The 22,457-nt window shown below is 41.1% G+C and overlaps 1 protein-coding gene across 1 annotated transcript in view; it reads left to right on the forward strand.

Moving 5' to 3' along the window:
• Galnt5 (polypeptide N-acetylgalactosaminyltransferase 5) overlaps nucleotides 1–15,560 on the forward strand; it is a 38,315-nt gene extending 22,755 nt beyond the window's left edge. The window contains exons 4-10 of the mRNA XM_005346425.2: nucleotides 2,145–2,280; nucleotides 2,841–2,960; nucleotides 3,570–3,687; nucleotides 4,968–5,291; nucleotides 9,439–9,519; nucleotides 11,714–11,875; nucleotides 15,420–15,560. Of these exons, the coding sequence (XP_005346482.1) occupies nucleotides 2,145–2,280; nucleotides 2,841–2,960; nucleotides 3,570–3,687; nucleotides 4,968–5,291; nucleotides 9,439–9,519; nucleotides 11,714–11,875; nucleotides 15,420–15,560 (1,082 nt within the window). The remainder of the gene's footprint in view (nucleotides 1–2,144; nucleotides 2,281–2,840; nucleotides 2,961–3,569; nucleotides 3,688–4,967; nucleotides 5,292–9,438; nucleotides 9,520–11,713; nucleotides 11,876–15,419) is intronic.
• Nucleotides 15,561–22,457: the final 6,897 nt, after the last annotated feature.

The raw sequence follows: 22,457 nt of genomic DNA on the forward strand, positions 1-22,457 counted from the left end.
TAAAACAAATGTTTGAAAGTGGAGCGATGGCAGCCGTGCGTAGGAGAGTCTCCCCTTCCCCAAAATACAACAATGTAAAATTCCCAAATATGTTTTCAGCAGGTGCTTCTTCCCTCAGGTCTTGGCAATAAATGAATGAGAATATTAATGAGGTAAGATTTGGGCCAGGTGGGGAGTGAATGCAGATTCGGATCCCCATCATGAACTATGTAAGGAGTTGCTTCATAATATTACATGGCACCCTAGGTGAATTACCTTGGGAAGTTTGTTACTCTGGTTACTGTTTGTTCCTCCAGTCTTTATCTCTTAAGTTGAAATGATAATAGATCTACACTTAGGTTTGTAGCAAGGAACCGATAAGACACCCAGGTACTGAGCAGTAAGGCTTAATGATACCTTTGCAGTCACACATTGGAATGGTCAGTGAAAACAATAGCCAGAATAAAAGGAACCTCATCTGAAGAATTATGTTTGTCAGACTGGCATGTGTGTACAGCATTTTTGATGAATGATTAATGTGCATCTTAGTCAGGGCTTCTATAGCAGCAATGAAACACCGTCACACAAAAGCAAGTTGGGGAGGAGAGTGTTTATTTGGCTTATACTCCAGATCATAGTCCATCATTGGAGGAAGTCAGAACAGTTGAAGCAGGGCTAGAACTTGGGAGTAGGATCTGATGCAAAGGCCATGGAGGGAAGTCACTTACTGCTCAACTTCCCATAGCTTCGTCATCCTGCTTGCTTACAGAACCCAGGACCACCAGTCCAGAGATGGCACCCCCCCATTTTGGGGGCCACTCCCCATCAATAACTAATAAAGACAATTCCTGACAGTCAGATCTTATAGAGACAGTTTTTAAAATTAAGTTTCCCTCCTTTCAAATAACTATATATAGTTATGTATCAAGTTGACAGAAGACTAGCTAGCGGAGTGTGGATGGTGCCCCCCTGGGCATCGGCCCTGGGTTGTGTAAGGAAGCAAGCTGAGCATGTCAGTAAGTGGTGTTCTATGGTGTCTGCTTCAAGTTTCTGCCATTGGGTTCATGCCTTGGCTTTCATTAATGGGGACATGACTAATAAAAACCCAGAGACAGATATTGGGGTTCAACCTGAAGGTCAGCTGATGTGGGAATGATTTCTTATTAATAAAGAAACTGCCTAGGCCCATTTCATAGGCCAACCCTTAGGTAGGCGGAGAAAACAGAACAGGATGCTGGGAGAAAGAAGCTGAGTCAGGGAGTCGCCATGGTTCTCCCACGCCAGACAGACACAGGTTAAGATCATTCCTGGTAAGCCAGCTTGTGGACTACATAGAATAATAGAAATGGGTTAGATCAATATGTAAGAGCTAGCCAATAAGAGGCTGGAACTAATTGGGTCAGGCAGTGATTAAAAGAATACAGTTTCCGTGTAATTTTTTCGGGGCATAAGCTAAGCTAGCCATGTGGGCGGCCGGGTGCAGGGGACACAGCTCCGCCGCTCTTATTTCAACAGTCAGCAAAGAAAAACAGCCAGCCACTAGCTCTTACTTCTATCTCAGTCCAAAATGGCAATCCTGCCTCCAGGAATCCTCAGAATGAGACTGTGCCTGAGAGCTGTCTCCTCTCCTCCCCTCTTATATTCCTCTAGGACTGGGATTAAAGGTGTGTACCACTACCGCCCAGTTTCTATGACAAACTAGTGTGGTTACTGTGATTAAAGGTGTGTGTCACCACTGTGGCCAGGGTGGCTGATTTATTCTCTGCTCTTCAGGCAAGCTTCATGTATTAAAATACAAACAAAATATCACTACAGACCATGGTTGGATCATTTAAGCCAAATCAACTCTTTTTTTTTTCCTGAAGATGCTTCAGTCACGGTTTAAGCACATCAGCAAAAATAGCAGGCAAATGGCAGTAGTGTTTCGGTTGTTTCTAGACGTGAGTGGTGATTGCTCCACAGAATCACTATTCCTAAAATTTTCCCATATATTACAAACTGAAATTCTAGGAACCAGGAAATCAATGAGAATAGAAGACACCCGTGTTCACGGTCACGCTTCTCAAACAATCCCTGACGCTTTTGAGCACAAAGCACATAGACTGGCTGTATCCTACCATATTTTCCAATGTTTTGTGTTTTGTCTTCCTTTCTTCCCTCTACAGGGGATGTGCTGACATTCCTAGACTCTCATGTGGAATGCAATGTGGGCTGGCTGGAACCGCTTCTGGAAAGAGTTTACTTAAATAGGAAAAAAGTGGCCTGCCCAGTAATTGAAGTCATCAATGACAAGGACATGAGGTAACGCTGCCACATTCTGACACTGGGAAGCAGCAGAGACTACCAGTCCTCATCTGTGCTGTGATAAAACTTAAGAAGCATGGCTACTTACCAAACGGGGAGAAACTCATAAGAGATATCTTGGGATCAGAACTTACCAGCTCAGTACTCTTTTTGGCTAGCACACCAACTTTCATCTATTAATAAATCCAACTTCTCATTATCAACTTCATCCCATTTGATTGTCAGTTGAACTCCAAAGTATTTCTTTTTCTCGGGTTTCTAATCGGACCCTTTATGGGAACTTTATCTAAATGTTTTCATTTCTTCATCTAAAATGGCCATTATCGACCAAAAGATGAGCGTAAATTGAAAGCAAGCGATCAAACGAGCTAACCAGCAGTGCAAAAGCACATTCATCGGCTCCCCTGAGTGGATATTAGGAGGTGAGGGTGCAGAATCACGTGTGTGAGCATCGGTCCCATACCCGGACCAGTCATGAGGCTGTGTTCATGAACTCTATAGAGATACAGCTAACCTTAGCATTCGCAACTTCATTTGTTTTGTTTGTCTTGCATTAGTTACATGACAGTGGACAACTTCCAAAGAGGTGTCTTCACCTGGCCCATGAACTTTGGCTGGAGAACAATTCCTCCAGATGTTGTTGCAAAAAGCGGGATTCAAGAAACTGATGTGATAAGGTAAGTGTGTGAAGACTGAAGACTAGGCAGCAGTCCAAGGTCTTTTTAGAAAGACATAAAATAAGTTAAAAAAAATTTATACTCTATCATTCTGAAAACCAGCAGGAATTGTAGGTATCAACTAGACAGGATGGTACATACCCCTGATCTCAGTACTTTGGAGGCAGAAACAGGAAGAGAGCACATTCAAGGGTAGCTTCAGCTACAGTAATAATCATGTCTCAAAAAAAAATTATACTTCTATTCGAGACCTTATCAAAGCAAACAAAGTTTCCTGAGAAGTTAGGTCATGACTTCTTACCCCCAAATTCAATTTGAAATGTGCCTGATTTAGCCCTGCCACAGGAATCCACAATAACCCTGGGATTTGGGTCAGAACCTAATTGACAGGTAAAAAGCCTAGCCCAGCCCACGTCTTCTCAGACTCTCATCAAGTTCAGCCCCTGTGAAGCAGAAACTTTTCACTAAAGCCAAGCTGCAGGCTCCATTCCAAGACCTCCCCGAACCTATCCAAAAACAACTCCAGACTCCCATGCAGACACAGAGGAACCACTCTAGAAGTCAAGTAGTCCTGGGACCAAAGTGTAACATCATCTTTCCTTTTTGTAGGTGCCCAGTCATGGCAGGCGGATTATTTTCTATTGATAAAAGTTACTTTTATGAACTTGGAACTTATGACCCTGGTCTTGATGTTTGGGGAGGAGAAAATATGGAGCTGTCCTTCAAGGTATTCACTACTGTTTCTTTCTTCCCTCCCTCCCTCCCTCCCTCCCTCCCTCCTCTCTTTCTTTCTAGTTAAAAATTCATCATTCTAGGACAGGGGAGAGGCTGAGCTGCTAAAGAGACTGGGACATAAGCATGAGGTCCTGAGTTCAGATCTCTTGTAGAAAGCCAAGTGCAGAGACTCGTATCTGTGATTCCAGCTACTCTTGTCCAATCGCTGAGTTTTATATCAGTGAGAGAAACTGTCTCAAAAATGAAGGCGGAGAGTACTTGAGGAAGACACTGTTGACCTGTGACCTCCACATACACGTAAACACCCATACACAAGCACCACAACATATGGACACAAACGCACATGTGTTTATGATTCCCAAGTGGCTTTACTTTACCAACACAATCACATATGTGACTGACTGGGAAGAAACTTCACTATGGCACAGGTTCTATAGATGGTCTCATTTCCCAGACTTAATGTGGAAGAATCAACCACTGTTGTAAAACCATTGGAATTAATACTTCACAACAGTGTTTCTATGTCTAATTATGGGGGAGTTACTCTTCTTTTTTTGAACACAACGTATGAAATTCACACTTAAAGCAAATTACTTTGGGATTCATCTGCAACGTACAATACAATGACTCTCTTGGAATAGTTCCCTAATGCATTGGAGGCAGTGGAAATATCTGTAGTGGGGGTGACCTTGAGAATACAAATGACAAAAAAAAGCCCTGCAGGCCACCAGCAAGCCAAGTGTGTGTCATGGTGTGGCATCTTTGGAGACTGTATATAATGACTTAGTCATCACTGAATCATGCTGAGACAGGCTTTAAAAAAAATAGAACACTAACACCAGCTTCCCTATGCGACTGGGAGGTCTGTGTTCAGATGGGTATAAGTTTGGAGGTCCTGGCCAAGAATAGTTTTGAGTTAGGTACCACAGACCTACAGATCTCCCAAAGAAGTAGGTGAATAAATGGGCATCTATAGCCTCTTCCTGATTGAGCCCAAACAGGAACATTAGTGATATATTTTATAGGTTGGTGTTCTATAAAGAATTCTTTGGAAAGGAGATAAAGAGAAATTTTACATAGATGAATCTAAAGGGGAAGTGAACATGGTCCACCATGCATAAGACTAAATAAAGCTACTGAGTCTTCTTTCCCATTGTGGGAGTGTTTCTGAGTTGGAAGAACTATTTCCAGGCAGTAGCCTGGCATGGTTCCTTGCCTATGATTTGTGAGCCACCATTTGATAATTGGTGCTTTTCACTGACTCATCCCCAGGTCTGGATGTGTGGTGGTGAAATCGAGATTGTTCCCTGTTCCAGAGTGGGCCACATCTTCCGAAACGACAATCCGTACTCCTTCCCCAAAGACCGCATGAAGACGGTGGAGCGGAACCTGGTGCGGGTGGCTGAGGTCTGGCTCGATGAGTACAAAGACCTCTTCTACGGCCACGGGGATCACCTCATAGACCAAGGGTTGGATGTGGGCAACCTGACCCAGCAAAGAGAGTTGCGGAAGAAGCTGAAGTGCAAAGGTTTCAAGTGGTACTTGGACAATGTCTTCCCTGACCTGAAGGCTCCTATTGTGAGAGCTAGTGGCGTGGTAAGTTAATGTGGCCACTTAAAGTCTTCCTTGGCAAAAGCAACACAAATCCCCCTCAAATATGCTTAGGAAAGAATGACGTAATATACTTTAAGCAAGAGACTTGGATGCCGCTGAAACAAAGCGCTGTGAGTTGGTAGAGCTGTATCTGACGAAGTCTATCATGTGGCCATGTTGACTGATAATTTAAGATGACTTCAGGACATAGACTTTGCCTCTTCCTTTGGAAGTTGGCATTGAGTGGAGGACAGGGATAATAAGTAAGTGAAGTATGAATATAGAATACAAAGGCTCTTGTAAAGGAACAGGCCAGGAGGGCTGATTCCTTTGAAATGCGTGCTGTCAAGAGATCCTCTCAGAAGATCTGAAGCCAGGCCTGAGACACAGAGCCAACATAGCTCTGAGAGGTGGGGGTTCAGCTCCTACACAACTCAGGACAGGCTGGTGGCAGCCACCATATGGAGAGGTTAGTCCATCAGGGCAGGGATGGAGACATGTAGGTGCAGAGCTGAGAGAGGGTTCGTGTTCTCACAGGTGATTTTCCTCATTTCCTTCCTTCCTTCCTTCCTTCCTTCCTTCCTTCCTTCCTTCCTTCCTTCACCAATGGGGACATCCACCAAAATACAAGCTTTAATTTGGGTTTTGTAAAAATTTTGTTGGAAATAATAAAAATATTCAAGACTCTAAGGGAAGTTTCACAAAGGGCAAATAGTTTGAATGGGGATCGGTGCAAAATGAGGCTTTGAGAAGTTGAGACCCTGCGGGGAAGCCCTGAGTCCAGCCAGGAGTACAGCTTCCTGATACAGCCTGTGACTGAAACCCATGCTTACGTTTGTGCTTAGTCTCTTATGTCGCTTGTCATCTTTATTTATAAATATCCCCAGTGTTCTTTTGTCTCCGGTCATAGCCTTACCCCATTGTGTTCAGGAAGATGTCTGATGTACCTGTCAGTATGTCTGCTTTTTTTAGAACAGCCATCTCTAACTCTTCCGAGAATCAGATCTATAGACTAGCCTCTCTCCCAGGCTGTCAAATCCCCAGATAACAAAGATGTAATAAAAATAATGCTGTTGTCCTCACCAAGGAAATCCAGGGAGGGGATCAAAAACAGGATAGTAGTCTGAATATTTGTGCTATTTTAATAAGATTTAACCAGTAAATGAATGTACATACCTGGTTTATTTATAGCAAAATGTTGTGAATAGTTCACAAGAGAATAGAAGGATATGGGGTTGGTCAAAGTAGCTCTAGCTACTTTAGATAATTAAATAAGAAGAACAGCTTGGCCTTAGACACATCAGACCTACCACTTAGATGTTTAAATTCCATCCTCCTAACTAAGGTGGCTAGAGAAGTTCCTGAAGTTCGCTCTAGACTCTCAGCAGCAGCATTACTGAACATGAGCCACCAGAGGGCGCAATGGAACTATCTTTTGATTCCCTGTAAGTTGTCACTACTATCTTTGAAAAGCTCTAAAAAATAAAATAAAATAATAAAAAAAAAAACAATAAAAAAGTCTGCACATGCCTGCTCTATAACGTAGAGCTCTAAAATGCTGGGCATACGTTTCAAAGCAACCTCACTAGACCCTTTTCTTTTATTTCCATTCTTCACTGCCCCATGTAAACAAATTTTAACGAAGCCATCCTCTGCTCCCTTCCGACAAGAGTGTTATTACCATTTTAAATTTTTGAGATTTTTTTTCCGATTAATATCACACATAACTCAGTAGATGATGACAGCCAGAAAAGGTCGGAAAATAAAATCTATCTTTTTGTTTCTCGCTTCACATTTTCTTATCATTCAGCCTGCACACCTAGATACTGCACACCAGTGAAAGTTTTTTTTCATTCAGAGTAGTTTTTCATGATCAATAATATCTAAAATCAATAATAGTCTCAGCAAGTTTTGTTTTTCCCTTGAAGTACAAACAGCCAAACCTAAGATTTAACAATTATGTAATCCAGTGCAGAAGATCTCTACCTTTGACATTGGGAAAATTAAATAATTCAATCCAGAAAATATAAAATCTACACAATACTTTATTTTTATTATTGTTACAATTACTATTATTATTACATTGAAATGGTTTGCATTAAAGACCCAGGAGGAGAAATTCTTGCTTATACTCCAGTGCCTTCCAAGGCCTTCCTGCAGGAAGGAACTGTTTGAAAGAAAACAAAATAATATAAATAAATAAAATGAATAAACAAAATAAAACAATGAAACCATCTAAACTAAGCCTTCCCAAACACTGTCTGGGTAGTGCTGGTTCTGCCATCAGGAGTTTGCAGCCAAGCAGACCTGGGAAAGGAGCATGTGTGTGTCCCGAGCGCCCGCTGTGGGCTCTCACCTGGAAGGCTCTGAGGTCTAGGAGAAAGCACCTGGCTCAGCTGTGTTGGAGCCAGTTTTCCAAATCTGTTTTATGATAGGATAATTTCTGAATGAGCCATGAGAACATGGGACTTATTTCTCTGATAAAATCCAAAGAGTAATGAGGATTTCCATTTCCTTCTTTGCCTCCAGAATGGCTCCCCCCTCCCCCTGCCCGCACGTCTCCTGATCTTGAGCTTAGTGGACCACTGCATGTTTTCTGCATGCTACTGTTGCTCAGACCTATTGATGGTGAAAGTGCCCGGACTTGCCATTTAAACCTGTGAATCCTGTGAATGGAGCGTGCTGGAGATCTTTTTCATGGAGATCTGTCCCTCTAGAATTGCTCTGTATCTCCTGTGTCAGACATCTTAGAAATGATGGACCAGTAAAACTGCTGATGTCTGGTTATATTCCTTGAAGGTCAGCGAGGGTTCCTAGCTCAAACAGGTGGGGCACATTTTTATTTCAAACCCAAATGAAGGTCAGTTTGTGGCTTCAGATTCTCAGAGAGAATCTAGCATCTTTGTTTTCTCCCTGTTCTAGCAGATGAACCCATTTTCCTAGTGCCCACTATCCAAAGGACAGCTTAGGTGCTGTCCTTCTGCGAAAGAGCTCTGTCCCAGTTCCTTGACTGGCATATGCCCGCATCTCATACTCCCCGTATGTATCTGTGAGGGTATTTCTTCCCACTTAGAGATTGCAGTAACCCCTCTCACTGTTTCTTTCTGCATTTTCTGACTCCACAAACCACTCCCTACTTATCTTCAAGCTAAGGCATTCTTTCACAAGTAGGCACCAACCCACTAGACACCCTCCTACAAAATCTGGTGATCCTGGGGTCAACAAGGCCTCCATTGTCATAGCACCCCAAAACTGGAGCTCTGTATTGGTCCCCATAAAAGCTGAAAAAAATCACAAACATGGTCACCATTTTCCAAGCTTCATAGGCTTTCATAGAACACGCATAATTTCTCCTCTACAGAACACCTCCAGCAAATTGAAAAGTCTAAATTGCATTCTTAACCTCCCATCCTGGAAGTCCTGCCCAGAATGACAGAAGGGGCAAGGGAATCAACATTCCCTGCATCAGTTGGTGACTGATGGGAAGCTTCCTCCATATTTGACCCTGTAAATTCATTAAAATCCCGAGTCTGCCAGGAAGGGCCTTGATGCTTGGCTCTGCCTTAGTTTTCCGTGACTTCCCTGTAATGAGTCGTAGCTTGACTGAGTCATTAGGAAAAGTCTGATGGGAGTCAGCTGGGATCTGCTGTTCTCTGACTCAATTTAGCTAGGAGTCGTTGCCTAAGCTGTCAGATTGCTTAGAGGGGTCAGCCGAGGAACGTAGCCCATGACTCATGGCTTAATGAAGTCAGAGGTGTGTACACTGACTTTTAAGATAGGCATTGGGATAAACTCAAGCCAAATAATAATAATAATAGACAAAAATCACCTCCTTCCTCTAGCAACTTTTGCTCCCTCTCATTCAGCATCCCAGGAAAGAGTTAATGAGAAGCTAATGTCTGTTGCCACTGTGGCTGAATCACAGGCTTACGATGACAGCTTGAAGCTGTGCTGAGACAGGATCACACTGTGTCTCTGCTAGAGCTGTGACCAAAACAGTCATCTCCTGCAAACTTTAACTAAACTGTCGACTTTCCATTAACCTTATGGCTGTCCACCTTCCAGTTTCCAAATGTGTCTACATGCCTTCGTATACATCAAGATGTGTTTGTTCTTAATGAATGTTTGTATTCTGTGTTCTGCTTCTTAGCTTGTGAATGTGGCCTTGGGCAAGTGCATTTCCATTGAAAACACCACAGCCATGCTGGAAGACTGTGATGGGAGCAGCCAGGTAGGCTCAGAGAGTTGACCTCTGTCCAGGAGGCATCCATAGATGCCCAAATGTCAATGTAATCAATGGTCTGGTATAAGGAAGTGCCACTCGACAGAGAAGTAATATAAGGGAGGAAACTGTATGCATTGACATCATTGTTCCATGATGGATTTAGTCTTGACTTTCCTTGCAAAACTGGCTTAATGTACGCAGTCTTAAACCTTTGTAAGCAGCAGTGCAGCTCATACCTAACTCTAAAGCTGAAATGAACTGGCAACACGCTGGGGGCTGGTAAGCACAACCTAATGTGTGGTACGCGGTCAGTGTTGGCTGTAATGGTAAAGACCAAATGCCTAAAATATGACTGGTGAAATGACTCAGCGAGTAAAGGTGCTTGCCACACAAGTCTGTCCATGTGAGTTCAATCCCCGAAACCCACATGAAGGTGTACAGAAAGAACGAGTTCCAGACCACTCCTCTGACCTCCACAAACCATCTGTGATGTCCATGCCTACATATAAGCATTACACACACATACATATGCACACACACACATGCACACAACAATAATAATAAAATGTAAAGTTTTTCTTTATCAACAGATAAAGGAGAAATGAAGTTTCTATGGAGCCATCCAAAAGAACCCATCTTATTCTCTGATTACATTCTTCTGCCCAACTTTCCCCTCCCTCTGTTATCTTAAGGGAGTGACGAACATCCCCTAAACTATGATCCTTGATGAAAAATCTTCTAACAAAATAACCACAAAATCAGACCACAGTGGATAGGAGAGGGAGCGGGGCCAGGAAAAACAGAGGATTACTCCCGCCATGCAGGAGGTGAGGTTCAAGTGATTACACCTCCCTCTCCAGCATCTGCACCCCAGATGGGAATGGTAACTGCTTTGGATGCTAAATAGGACTCATAGGAACACGGATTCATGTGTACAAAGCAGCTCCCAGATTGCAGATTGCACTGTGATAGACAGATCATTTTGTGAAGATGGCCTCGGCTTGTTGTCTTCCTTCTTGGTGCTGAGTTAAGCACTGTGGCTGATACTTTCAAGAGCAACCCATTTCTATGCCTCAGTCCCAAGCTTCCCCTAGAGTAGAAGACAGAGCTGTCAGTGCAATTCTGTGGATTGTAAACCTGACGCCAAAGAAACATTTTCATAATTAGGAAAGAGACAAGTTTAAAGAATCAACGGAAAGACACAACTTTTGCTTATTCACAGTTCACAGTGGAGAAAGAACAACTGCAGAATTAGTCAAAAATATATGAAAATAATCTACTTTAAGACCATCCCTGTAGGAACTTAGCATACCTGTAAAATCAGTATTTCACAAGAAACTCAACTTCTGCTCTTGAATACCAATGAGTTGGGAAGGAAAGACCAAAATATGAATAATAGGGTCACTGCCTCCCTTGCACTTTGGCCCTGTTGCTCCATTTGAGTTGCTCCTTCCTCATGGTCTATTTGAATAACAAAAGGAACAGGAATGTAGAGGAAGTTGATTTGGTAGGGACAGAACCAGCAAGTTTTAATACCTGAGTTATATTCATCTGGAACCCTCAAAAGAAATGAAATACTGTTTCCCCCTCAATCCTTGTCCCTTGTTTTAACTAGAAGTCTTTGCAGGTTTTTACATTTGACTGTATTTAAGGTGATGTGCAGTGTGTCTTAGTAAATACCTGACCTCTTATTCCGTTGTCTGTCCTTGGTTCTCAAACACTGATGATCACCCGAGGAGTTTGTTAGGGTCAACTTAGACTCACAGGATCCAAGATGGGGCTGAGATCCAGCATTTCTAACTAGTGTTCAGGTGACGTGATCTTGGTCCAGGGACTACACTTTGAGTGGCAAGATTTGCCACCATTTCTTTAACACAACCTTACAGTCTAAATTAAATCCCAACTTAAAGTCAGTCATAGTGACACAGACCCGGAACTCTAGCTGTTAGGGAAGCGGAGGCAAGACAATCACAACTCTAACACCTGTCACAGAACCAGACACCTGAGAGTCATTGCTGAAGCCAAAAGCGATAGTCGCGCTACCCACCACAGCAATAAGAAAGATGACAGTGGGCAGGTTAAGTAACGTAGCTCATCAGATCGGGCAGCCACGGTCTCATTGTTGTTGATAAAAGTCTTTGGCAAATCCCCTGCCTCTGCTCGCTCTCTGAATGGCCTTCCCTCTGCCCATTCTCTACAGCGTCAACAATTCAATTACACCTGGGTAAGACTGATTAAACATGGACAGTGGTGCCTGGCGCCCGGCACTGAAAAGGGACCCCTGAGACTCCAGCCATGTGATAACAGAAACACCAGCCTCAAGTGGCTGCACAAATCAGCATCGGGCTTTCATCCAGAACTGGTAAGAAACATCCATGCCATCCCTTCACCACAGAGTCAACTTCAGTCAAAGGGGACATAAAGCTCCGATTATCAGTCCCACCAGCCAGAAGTTTCTAAAGCTGCTGGCTCACAATAGAGACAGTGTGAAGGTTCACTCAGGGACAGAGTCTTGGTAAATTTTTAATATTGTGTTTTTATTTTTGGATTTGTTTGCTTTTTTCAAAATTGATTTCAAATAAGTCATTTAAACGAAAGCACCCATTTCTTCCCATTCTATTGCCACCATCATGCTAGCTTCGAAAATTCATTTAAATCAATCAACAATGCCTTGTGTATCAATGAAACTTATTCTCGTTGGTTACCAGAAGAGCCTAAAGGTGCAATCTATGGACAAAGCAAGAACCTGCTCGCTTACTGCAAGTGCTGCTCTTTAGAATGGTTTGAACTCCGCATCTGCTCTTTGTCCAAGAAAGGGGTCTTTTTCTCATTCCTGTGTGGCTCCACAGATAAGACTGCCAATTACAGGAGGCTGGCTGTGTGTGTCTTGCCAATTTTACATTTGGTGATAACACAGCTCCTGTTGAAAAGCAGTTTTGAGAAGAATGTTTCCAACACAGTTGTTACCCTACCAAAACGTCCCGGTGTGACTGTGTTTATTCCCAAGCCCCTTCAGTTTCTCTCAGTCATGATAACATGGGATTTGATGTCATAAACTTTGTCGTGGAATCTTGAGATGCTAGGACTGGTCTCAGGACAGGACTGCCTCCTCAGGTTTCTGCCACCTCACTAGCACGCCAAATGTTTTACAGCCATTGGTATTGTGGTTAGAGTTGGCCTCGGAGCTTGCCTAGGGGAGACTGTCTTCATTATGTTAAATGGTGAGAGAAGCCCATCTTAATTTTGAGTGGGATTATTCTCCCAGAGGGGGATCCTGGGCTGTGCGACATGGAGAAAGTGAGGGTGCTGTGACATTCGTCTCTCAATATCTGCTTCTTTACCGCGCATGAAATATGACAAGCCCCCCATCTCTTGCCACTGTAAACTCCTCTACAGTTGTGGGGTGTAACCATCTCTTGCCACCGTGAATTCCTCCACAGTTTTGGGGTGTATCCTTCAACTGTGAGCTGAAATAAACTGTTGCCCCTTACGTTGTTTTTCTCAGTATTTTATACTGGTAGTACAGAGATCATGATTCTGCCCAGAGCTGGCCCCAAAAGAAACTCATTTTATTTTGGGGTGTCCCCATTTATTAGCTTATCCTTCCTCTGTTGTCATATGCACTCATTCTCTTTCTACTGGGAGCCCAAATTGGACCCAAGATACCCATTCATTCTCCAGTAGTATATTTTAATTTTTTGTTTATTTGCTTGGTTTTGGATTTGGTTTGCTTTGCTTTGTTTCTCAAGGACAAGGTTTCTCTGTGTAGCCCTGGCTGTCCTGGAACTCACCCTGTAGATGAGGCTGGCCTTGAACTCACAGAGACCCACCTGCCTCTGCCTCCTGATTGCTGGGATTAAAAATATGTACCACCACCACCCGACTGCATCTTTTAATTTTCTGAGACACTTTCCTCCTACTGATAAGCATTATTATTGCCAGTTAATACTGCCAAATGGAGAATTATTAGTGTATAAACTTCTCTTTTTATTTTTTGCACTTTTGGGAAAATTTCATAAATATCTATCGACTAAGTTATATCACACCTCCTACTTCTTTAACACTGCACTGGAGGTGGGAAAACAAAGAGGACAGAAGGAAAGAGAGACAATGAAAGAAAAAACCTTTCCTTTCTGCAGTGAATCTTGGGAAGGACATACAAGGATATATTTAAGAGTAGGTCTTACCCATTAAGCTGCCTTGGAAATGGTACTAAGATAATAGAAACTAAGAATTTCTCTGTGATGCCTTCTGCCTTTCACAGAGATGGATAGCCTGTATTGACTTTCTTTCTTTCTCTCTGTCTCTCTGTCTCTATCTCTCCTTTTTGTTTTTTTTTTCTTTTGACAGTTTTCATACAAATCTTCTCAAGTCCCTGGGTTAACTGACTATCATTTGAGAACAAGACCTCAAGCCAGCAGTTCTCACCCTGTGCGTCAGGATCCCAAGAGTCAGGAAGCACAGATATTTACATTATAATTCATAACAGTAGAAAATACAGTTATGAAGTAGCAATGAAGATAATTTTGTGGCTGGTCCCCACAGCATGAGGAACTGTATAAAAAGGTTGCAGCATTAGGAAGGTTAAGAACCACTGCCTTAGACAATTTAAGGGGAAAGGATTGAGTCTGCTCCATTTTAGAGGTCTGAGTCCACCATAGGCTGGTTTTGTTGTTTGGGGACCATGGTAAGGCAACTCATCACAGAGAGACCACAGGTTTGAACACAGCTCAGTTCATGGCCTGAAGTAAAGAAGAGTAGAAAGACAATTACACAGTCCTTATCACAGACACTTCACAGTGACTGATGAATCTAAGCCTCATCTCAAAAATTTCACCATCTCCCAACAGTTGTACCCTGGGGACCAAGACTTTAACATGTCATCTTTGGGGAGGGAGATAGCGTTTAAGATACAACTATAGCATTCCCTAAGGTGTATGTTAGTCTTAAAGAACAAGAGAAACGGAGAAAGAGATTGTGAATAACAGGAACCTCTTTCTGTTAAGAGATTACCTCTAGATAACAATAACTTGTTAAAATTGCATAGTTCTAAATTTGCATTTTCAAGTGCTCCCTAAGTCAGTCTATGCTTGTCATTCGGCACAGAGCATTGTACACCATGCTGAAGGATCTGCTTCAAGGCCACCTACTTTGCACAACCTTAAATATATGCAAACATCGTACTTCAAAGGTTCTGTGGGAGTCATAATTTTGTTTTAGCATGAAAATCTCCCATTTTGGTTTAAAAAACCATAAGTATATTAAAAAGCTCAAAAATAACTAAAATGACCATGATCATATTTATGGAAAATTGAGATTTATGAGTTAAAAATTATAAGGCCTTAATTGGTTCTAAGTAGATTATCTTTCAGTTTTAATAACTGTTAAGCAACATTAAGTTTGTCTGAAATACCCTTGTCTTGTTCTAACTAAATCTGAGTACTTGACATTCTATGTTGTCAGAAGTTAGGTGGGGAGATCACAAATCAAATGTGCCATCTTTAGCATTTGCTTACACACATGAACATTCTAAGACCTGAGCTGGATTAATCAACCAACAGACTTCTTTCCTGTTATACTACATGACTTATTTTTGCATTGCCACCACCAATGAAGTAGTTACCCAATATATTATGTGCCAACCAGATTTTTTTCTTTTAAATAATATAGCTATCAATCAAATCACTAGGGGAAAAAATGGCTGTTTTCTTTCTACAGAATTAAAACCTTACAACTAGAGAAGCTAGTTTGAGGCAGAGACAAATTCGATGTTTTCTAAACCTTGTGCTTATGTCACTAATTTAATTCAGGAGAGTTCCTGGGGGAGTGAAAATATAATTTGCTTATTATATCTTCATATGTCAAGGTTAGTCGGTAGCTCATTCCCATCTCCTCTTTCTCCTCAGGTGGATCACATTGTCTTTGAAAACTATCAGCAGTTGCTATGCATGGAAGGAAATGCTTCTCAGAAGACCCTGACAGTGGCCACTTGTAACCCAATGGAACCATATCAAAAGTGGAAATTTGAACAATACTATGAAGGCTAAAGAAAGATGGTTTTATCTAGTTAACCCTCCAGATTATCTGTGAAAATGAGACTAAAGTTGGTGACTGTATTTCTTTCCATGGTAGTTTAAGTTTTCCATTTTAATAGCATTTAAATGGAAGGCTATTTTTTTAAAGCACCAAATGATAACTCAGGGAAACAGGTCACCATTGGACTGGAATTCTTCAGCTCTAGGTGGCCTTTGGACGTGTCTGTGCCTGCCCAGTGCTGTAGTGCATACTCCACGTCTTCCTCACGCACTCTGACAGGTAACCAGAACCTGTAGGTTACCTACAATGATGTCAAAACCATGACTGCTGTTGAGCAGTTATTCTTGCCCATGAGTAGAGTTAAAACAAACTGGATTCTGTTTTCATCAAATACATCTTCACAGATTCTCACAGCTGGAAGACTCAGCTAGCTGCACAGAGACACTGTCCTACTGAGATATCACCATGTTTACCTGACAGTGTATAGTAGTACTGATCAACCCCAGGATCCTGTTGAGAGAAGCAGCGGGCTGTGTTCCTGCCCAGCTCCCACACGGCTAGCTTTACCCGAAATAATTACACAGAAACTATATTCTTTTAAACACTGCCTGGCCCATTAGTTCCAGCCTCTTATTGGCTAACTCTCACATCTTGATAAACTCATTTCTAATAATGTGTGTAGCAGCAAGAGGTGGTGGCTTACCGGAAGATCTTAACCTGCATCCATCTTGGAGAGGGGGGCTATGGTGACTGCCTGACTCGGCTTCTTTCTCCCAGCATTCTGTTCTGTCTACTCCGCCTACCTAATTTTCTGTCCTATCAGGGCCAAGGCAGTTTCTTTATTAACCAATGAAAGCAACAGATAAGATTAGGATCCTTCCTAATGGTGAGGTTGAACTGGATGACCAGGATGTTTTCTTCTAAATCTGAAGCAGTAGGGGGGAAAAAAACAAGTGAAAAGGAAGAAGACTTAATGTAATCAATTCTGTGTATTCTTTCAGTTCATTTTGTGCTTTTTTGCAATACTATATTTTTAAAAAGCTGGTTATAGCAGTGAATTTCTGAGATTTTTGTGTTTTTTAAGGTAAACAAAGAGAGGAGGTTGGGTCACAACACACTGTGTTAACAAGGCCTGTACTTCATCATTGGGCATTCCAACACAGAGTTAAGCGAGAGGAGCTAATAAAATTAAAGCAGAAATGATACATAATAGGACAAAATTTAAAAAATGAAAACAATAAAATGCTGCTTTAGATTTATCAATATTCACTTGGATGAAGCATGCTAAAAACAGATTCTAAAATGTGCCAAAGCAGGCATGCATTTAAATGAGATGAGCAATTTGAAGAGAGGGTTGAGTGAAGTCTAGTCCCAGGACCCAGCAGAATAAGAAAGGGGTGTGCCTCTTCTGATGGGGAAAGACAGAGCAAAACCCCTCAGGTGGACCCGAGGATCACAAAGGCCAGGCATGGAAAGCTCTCATGTCAAGTACACCAATCCTTAGGCATTGAAAAAGAAAGCTTAGGGACCAGGGTCTACTAGCATCCTTTTGGGAAGAAAATTGACTTTGGAAGAAAAATTGCCTCTCTAAAACCACTTACAGGCCAACTGGCGTGAATGGGTTAAGACTTCAGATCTTGAGGTGTGATTCATTCCATTGTTTCAACCACCAATTTGGTCTGAGTTTGCCCGCTGTGGTCCTACAAAGACGATAAACCAACTTCACACTGAAGCTTCACCCCTTCAATCTGGCCATGCTTATTCCTGCTGGTGGATTTAAGCCTTTGTTCACATGCTATTATGGTAAAACTGGGCATTTTAGTTCTGTGTTTCTTATTTGACACTTAATTTAATCTTCCAATTAGTTACCAAGAAAAGCCTGACTACCAATGAATAATGGGAAAGGAAACATTTCTTCTTTACTCATTTATAGCATATATAGTATATAGTATATTTAAGATGCTTCATCCAGTACTCGATGATTAGAGATAAGATAAGAGAATACCTTAAAATGAAATAATTCTTTCCAAAGCAGCCATATGGGAAGGAAAAAGAACACAAAAACAAACAAAAACCACACAAGTCTTTGGCAATGAACTAATTGAGTTAGTGACCAAACAGTACAGTGAGTGACCCATGCCATTTTTATGTGACTGAGACACCTTGAGCATCCCCATGCCCACTGGTCTATGGAGAGTCTATTTTATCCAAGGAAATTTTCCTCAGAAGAAAGGTAAGGACTTTTTATCAACAGATAAGTCATTCTTTGGCTAGATTCACTTTTGTAAGTGAAGGAAGTAAATGTTTTTATTTTTTTCCCAAGAAAATCTTCTGTGTACTCTGATCAATGAATACACTATCTAACTTTACATTAACATACTTATTATATAAAGCTACCTCTGAGTACTCTCAGTAGAACAAAGGCTTTGTTTGTACTATAATGTACTTATTTAAGGTTAAATATTAATAAACTTTCTACCATATGTTTCCCCACTTATGCTAAGATTCAAGGAACCAGTCATGAGTGAGGAATCCGTGTGGGCCTAGCCTTGAAAGGACGGACTGATCCTCAGATAGAGTGCTAACATTTTTAAAGCTTTGTCCCCCAAATTTGTTTTTAGAAGACAAGAATGAATATATAAATCCTACTACAGTATCTTTTCCACGTAATGACAAACTCTTGATGGAACACTTGGTGGTCCAAGTGAATCCTTCAGCAGGAGGATAGGTTATCAGGGACTCACATTTCCTTGGCCTGGCTTAGGTTTTTGCCTTTTCTTAGGAACATGCCTGTACTTCTTGTCAACCTGAACACGGGATAGCCTCGCTAATAATTTACAGAACTAACTGGATCAAAATACTAACTTCTTGAATACTGGAAGTGCTTCCTCACCCTTCAGCATGCACGGTGGCTTTCTCTTTTTCAACAGTAATGCAGAGCTTCCCCCTCCTCTCCCGTGGGATGACACAGCTGTTGTTGCTACAGTGCTGTTTTATCACGAGCGTCAAATTTGCTCAGTTCTGCTTGCTGACATTCAATTATCTGTCATTCACAGGACTGCAAAACCACCCGTGCCATGATCGCAATGCATCATTAGCTTCCCCCGCACTGCTTTGGAAGCCTTTCTTCTAGATATTAGAAAACCTTCTTTCTAATGTTGACTTAAAGATTGCAAAGGGTCATGGACAGCACTTAGAGTGGATTAGACCTCAACATTTCTAGCCTCTTCTAGTTTCATGAGTGTCTAACAATGATGTTCACGGAACTCCCAGGCAGGATAAATGGAACTGAGGCACACCAGTAACACTAGCCTGCTTCTTGTGGTTCAAATACTTCTGCTTTTATGTAGAATACATCCAAAAAGTCAGATCTTATGCAAAGGCCCCAATAGCTCATAGAAAATCCACAGAATTACAAGAAATAAAGGAAAAAGAAAAACAAATTATCACTGAGTGCACCCCACCCCTAGGTTCTGTGTATGCTCATCTTATTGTTGTGTATAAAACTTTCTTCCCTCCATATGATCAGGAAGGTGTCTGTCTCTTCCCTACACTGAGGAAGGATGTGATCATCTCATCAACAATAGATAAAATCAAGTGACCATTTTATCTGGTGCTCCCAAAAGTGTTTCCTCTACTGTGTGCCACCAACATCCTTTTTTAAAGATAAAGGGTTATCAATGTAGGTGAACTCAGGTAAAGTCCCTGCGTTGCACATTGCTGGTTTAAAGATAAGGAAATGAGGTTGGTTAAAAGCTTTTCAGTCTCTCTTGAATGCTTTGTAAGCAGGAAATCAATGCTGGGCCTCTATTGAGCAGCTGAAGTATAGTTGTCTGTGACAACCCTCGTAGATCTTGTAGTGATCCGTGTGATGTGATAGGAATTCACCACCTGCTGGACCAAACTGACAGACAGAAGTATAGAGAGCTGTTTCTCTGTGAATCTCAGTACCCAAGTCCCTTCCAACCTTTAAGCAAAACCGACAAGTAGCTCACTTTTAACAGGGATAGGAAATAAAGCTTTGGAAAACCCTTCAATTTAAAACACAAGCCACAGCTTTTCACTTCAGCTCACTTTACAGATTGTGATGCCATAGAGATTTTACAGCTGCCACATGGGTATTCAGTGATTGCTGCAAGCCAGCTACCCAGGAAAAGAGAAATCCTACCCAAAGCTACTGTACAGAAAGTTTATTTTTGACAAATGCTCATTTCATGGACATTTTGCTTCAGTCGCATAAAGTGTTATGTTCCTCTGTGAGGCTTCGTGGATGGTGTCTCAGATGTTGGGGTGCATGCATCAGAGCCTCTATGAGACCCTCTGGATGATGTTTCAGATGTTGAGGTGCCTGCATATGTTCCTCTGTGAAACTTGGAGAATGGTGTCACTGCACATGAACCTCTTTGAGACTTGGTGGATGGTGTCTTGGATGTTGGGGTGCCTGTGAATGAAAGAAAGTAAAAACAACTCCACAGTGCAAATTTAATGTCCGTTTTAACTTGAGATAACAGCTGACATTTATTGCCTCCATCAGGAACCCCTTGTGAGTTTATGTGAGTCCTCCCTTGTAAAAACACAAACCAATGTGAAAATTTCCATTTTCCAACATGCAGACCAATCTCAAATATGTGGAGTTCCTATTAATGACAATCACCGATAATGAGGGAAAACACATTTGTTTATATTGAAAGCTACTTGCCAGTTCAAAGTTATTAGTTATAAATGAGTACACAGATAAAGCTTTTGTATTGTATGCTGCAATTAAAACTTTTGATAATGTAATTAAATATATTTTAAGGTTTACTAGACTGTTTGAAAACATCAGTTGTGCAAAGATAAGCCTTGTGTGTGGGCATGCATTGTGTGTGTGCATGTGCTTCTTTAAATTGGGAGGGGATAAAAACCCTAGGTGTCTTGTGACAGCATAAAGAAATAAAGCAATGGCAGGAGACAATTGGAACTTCCTGAGATAGCAGCATGTTCCACTCTGAACTCTCTGCACAAGTTTTTTCAATAGGGCTTGCCCTGACCACAGTTTCCCCGACTTGAAAGTGAAGTGAGATTACATTTATGGAAGTTTGTAGGATTCCACATACACCTTAATTCTTTTAAAAACTGACAAGGTTTTTTTCTAGTTTTATACATAGTATCTGTACGAAATGGCAGAGAAAGAGAGAGAGAGAGAGAGAGAGAGAGAGAGAGAGAGAGAGAGAGAGAGAGAGAAAGCAAAGATCAAAGGGAGTGATTTTGCTATTGATTTTCCTAATAGGTTTGTTAATGGAAGAACAAACTCATAGGAGGAATATTTGAGCTAATACTTCTAAATAACAACCTTTTCTTTTCCTTCTGTTCAACTAAGGTTATTTATAGAGAAAGAATCAAATACATAACTTTGAATTTCTAGGAAAAAGTAAAAATTGCTTTCAAACTTTATTTTCAATATTCTTCTGAGCTAGAAGCTAGTTACCAGTGTCACCAGTTTGTATTGTGTTTTCCCAGTTATCTGGGTGATTGACTTCTGGTGCCCACTTCTGTGTGTGTGTGTGTGTGTGTGTGTGTGCGTGCTTGTGTTGTGTTGATTGTTTGACTTTGCCCTCTCATGTGCCTCAAGAGTAGAACACATATTTTACCATTTTGCTCTTCTATTATGACATAATATCCTATTTTAATAATGGAAGGTATGTTTGACATTGGATTTTATAATCTTGTTATTATAAAACAATGGATGCATGGCCTTCAGGAGAAGTGGTTGCTTTTCTCATATTATTAAACACATTTCTGATTTATTGTACTCTAGAAGTTTATTCTCTTCTAGAATAACTTACTTTAAATGTTTTCCTTGATCACTTTGAAAAGCTTAATGTCTGTTCTTCAATTGAAAATATGCCACAAGTAGTACTCCATGCAAAAATGCAGAAATGACACTTTCATTGTATCCAAAGAGCTTAAGTGCATGACCTCAATATGCATCTGAAGCAAAATCTCATTTTCTTTCAAAGTAATAGAGAATTTTCAAGTATATTATATATCTAACCACCACAAGTTCTTGCAGTTTTATATATAATCATTTAAAAATAAATAATGTGTATTAACTGTAATTAGGTATTCTCTTAATTTTTTATGAAGTGGCTTCTGTGATGGTCTAAATAGATGCTTATATGGAAAAAAATTCACTAAATTCTAGAGAGGTTTGCAATCCTTAAACAAAGAACACAAACCTTTATTGAAAGCAAATAAGACCAGGTAGTTCTTTATTTAACAGCAGGTAGATAGGTAAATTATAGACAGATATATAGACAGACAGACAGACAGACTGACGGATGGATGGATGGATGGATAGACAGACAGATGGACAGGTGGATGGATGGATACAAACAGACAGAACTTGGCAAATCCCATGTCTTCAAATATATGCACTAAATGAAAGGTAAATTTAATTTTTACAAAGAAGTAAAGCTGTCTTTAATTCCTATTCATCTGGCAACAAAAGAGAATTAAGTCATTTAAGAAACTCCAGCATTCATGTAATCCCCGTCAGGTGTCAGGTACCAGAGGTCTTACCACCCTGAACCTTGAGTCGCAAAATCTCAGGTAAACCTTCATGCATGGTTGTCAATTAACAGCGCTCCAGATGAGTTTAAATATATCAATATATATCCCATGCAAAAGGGACAAGACCTTTACTGTTTCCAGATGACCACGACCCACATATCCACCCCCAACCACCACGTTACCCAGGTGTTAACTCTTGCCCTGCTATATGTGATAGGATGTGGCAATGTGCAATGATACCAAAGAATGTTATCAATGCTTTCCTGGCACTGCATTACCACGTCCATGAGCATGAGTGGTTTCCCAGTTGACCATACATCAAACATCTTTGTGGACAAAATGTTTGATGATCGGTG

This window comes from Microtus ochrogaster, chromosome 4 (assembly GCF_000317375.1).
Source record: "Microtus ochrogaster isolate Prairie Vole_2 chromosome 4, MicOch1.0, whole genome shotgun sequence".
Classification (NCBI taxonomy): Eukaryota; Metazoa; Chordata; class Mammalia; order Rodentia; family Cricetidae; genus Microtus; species Microtus ochrogaster.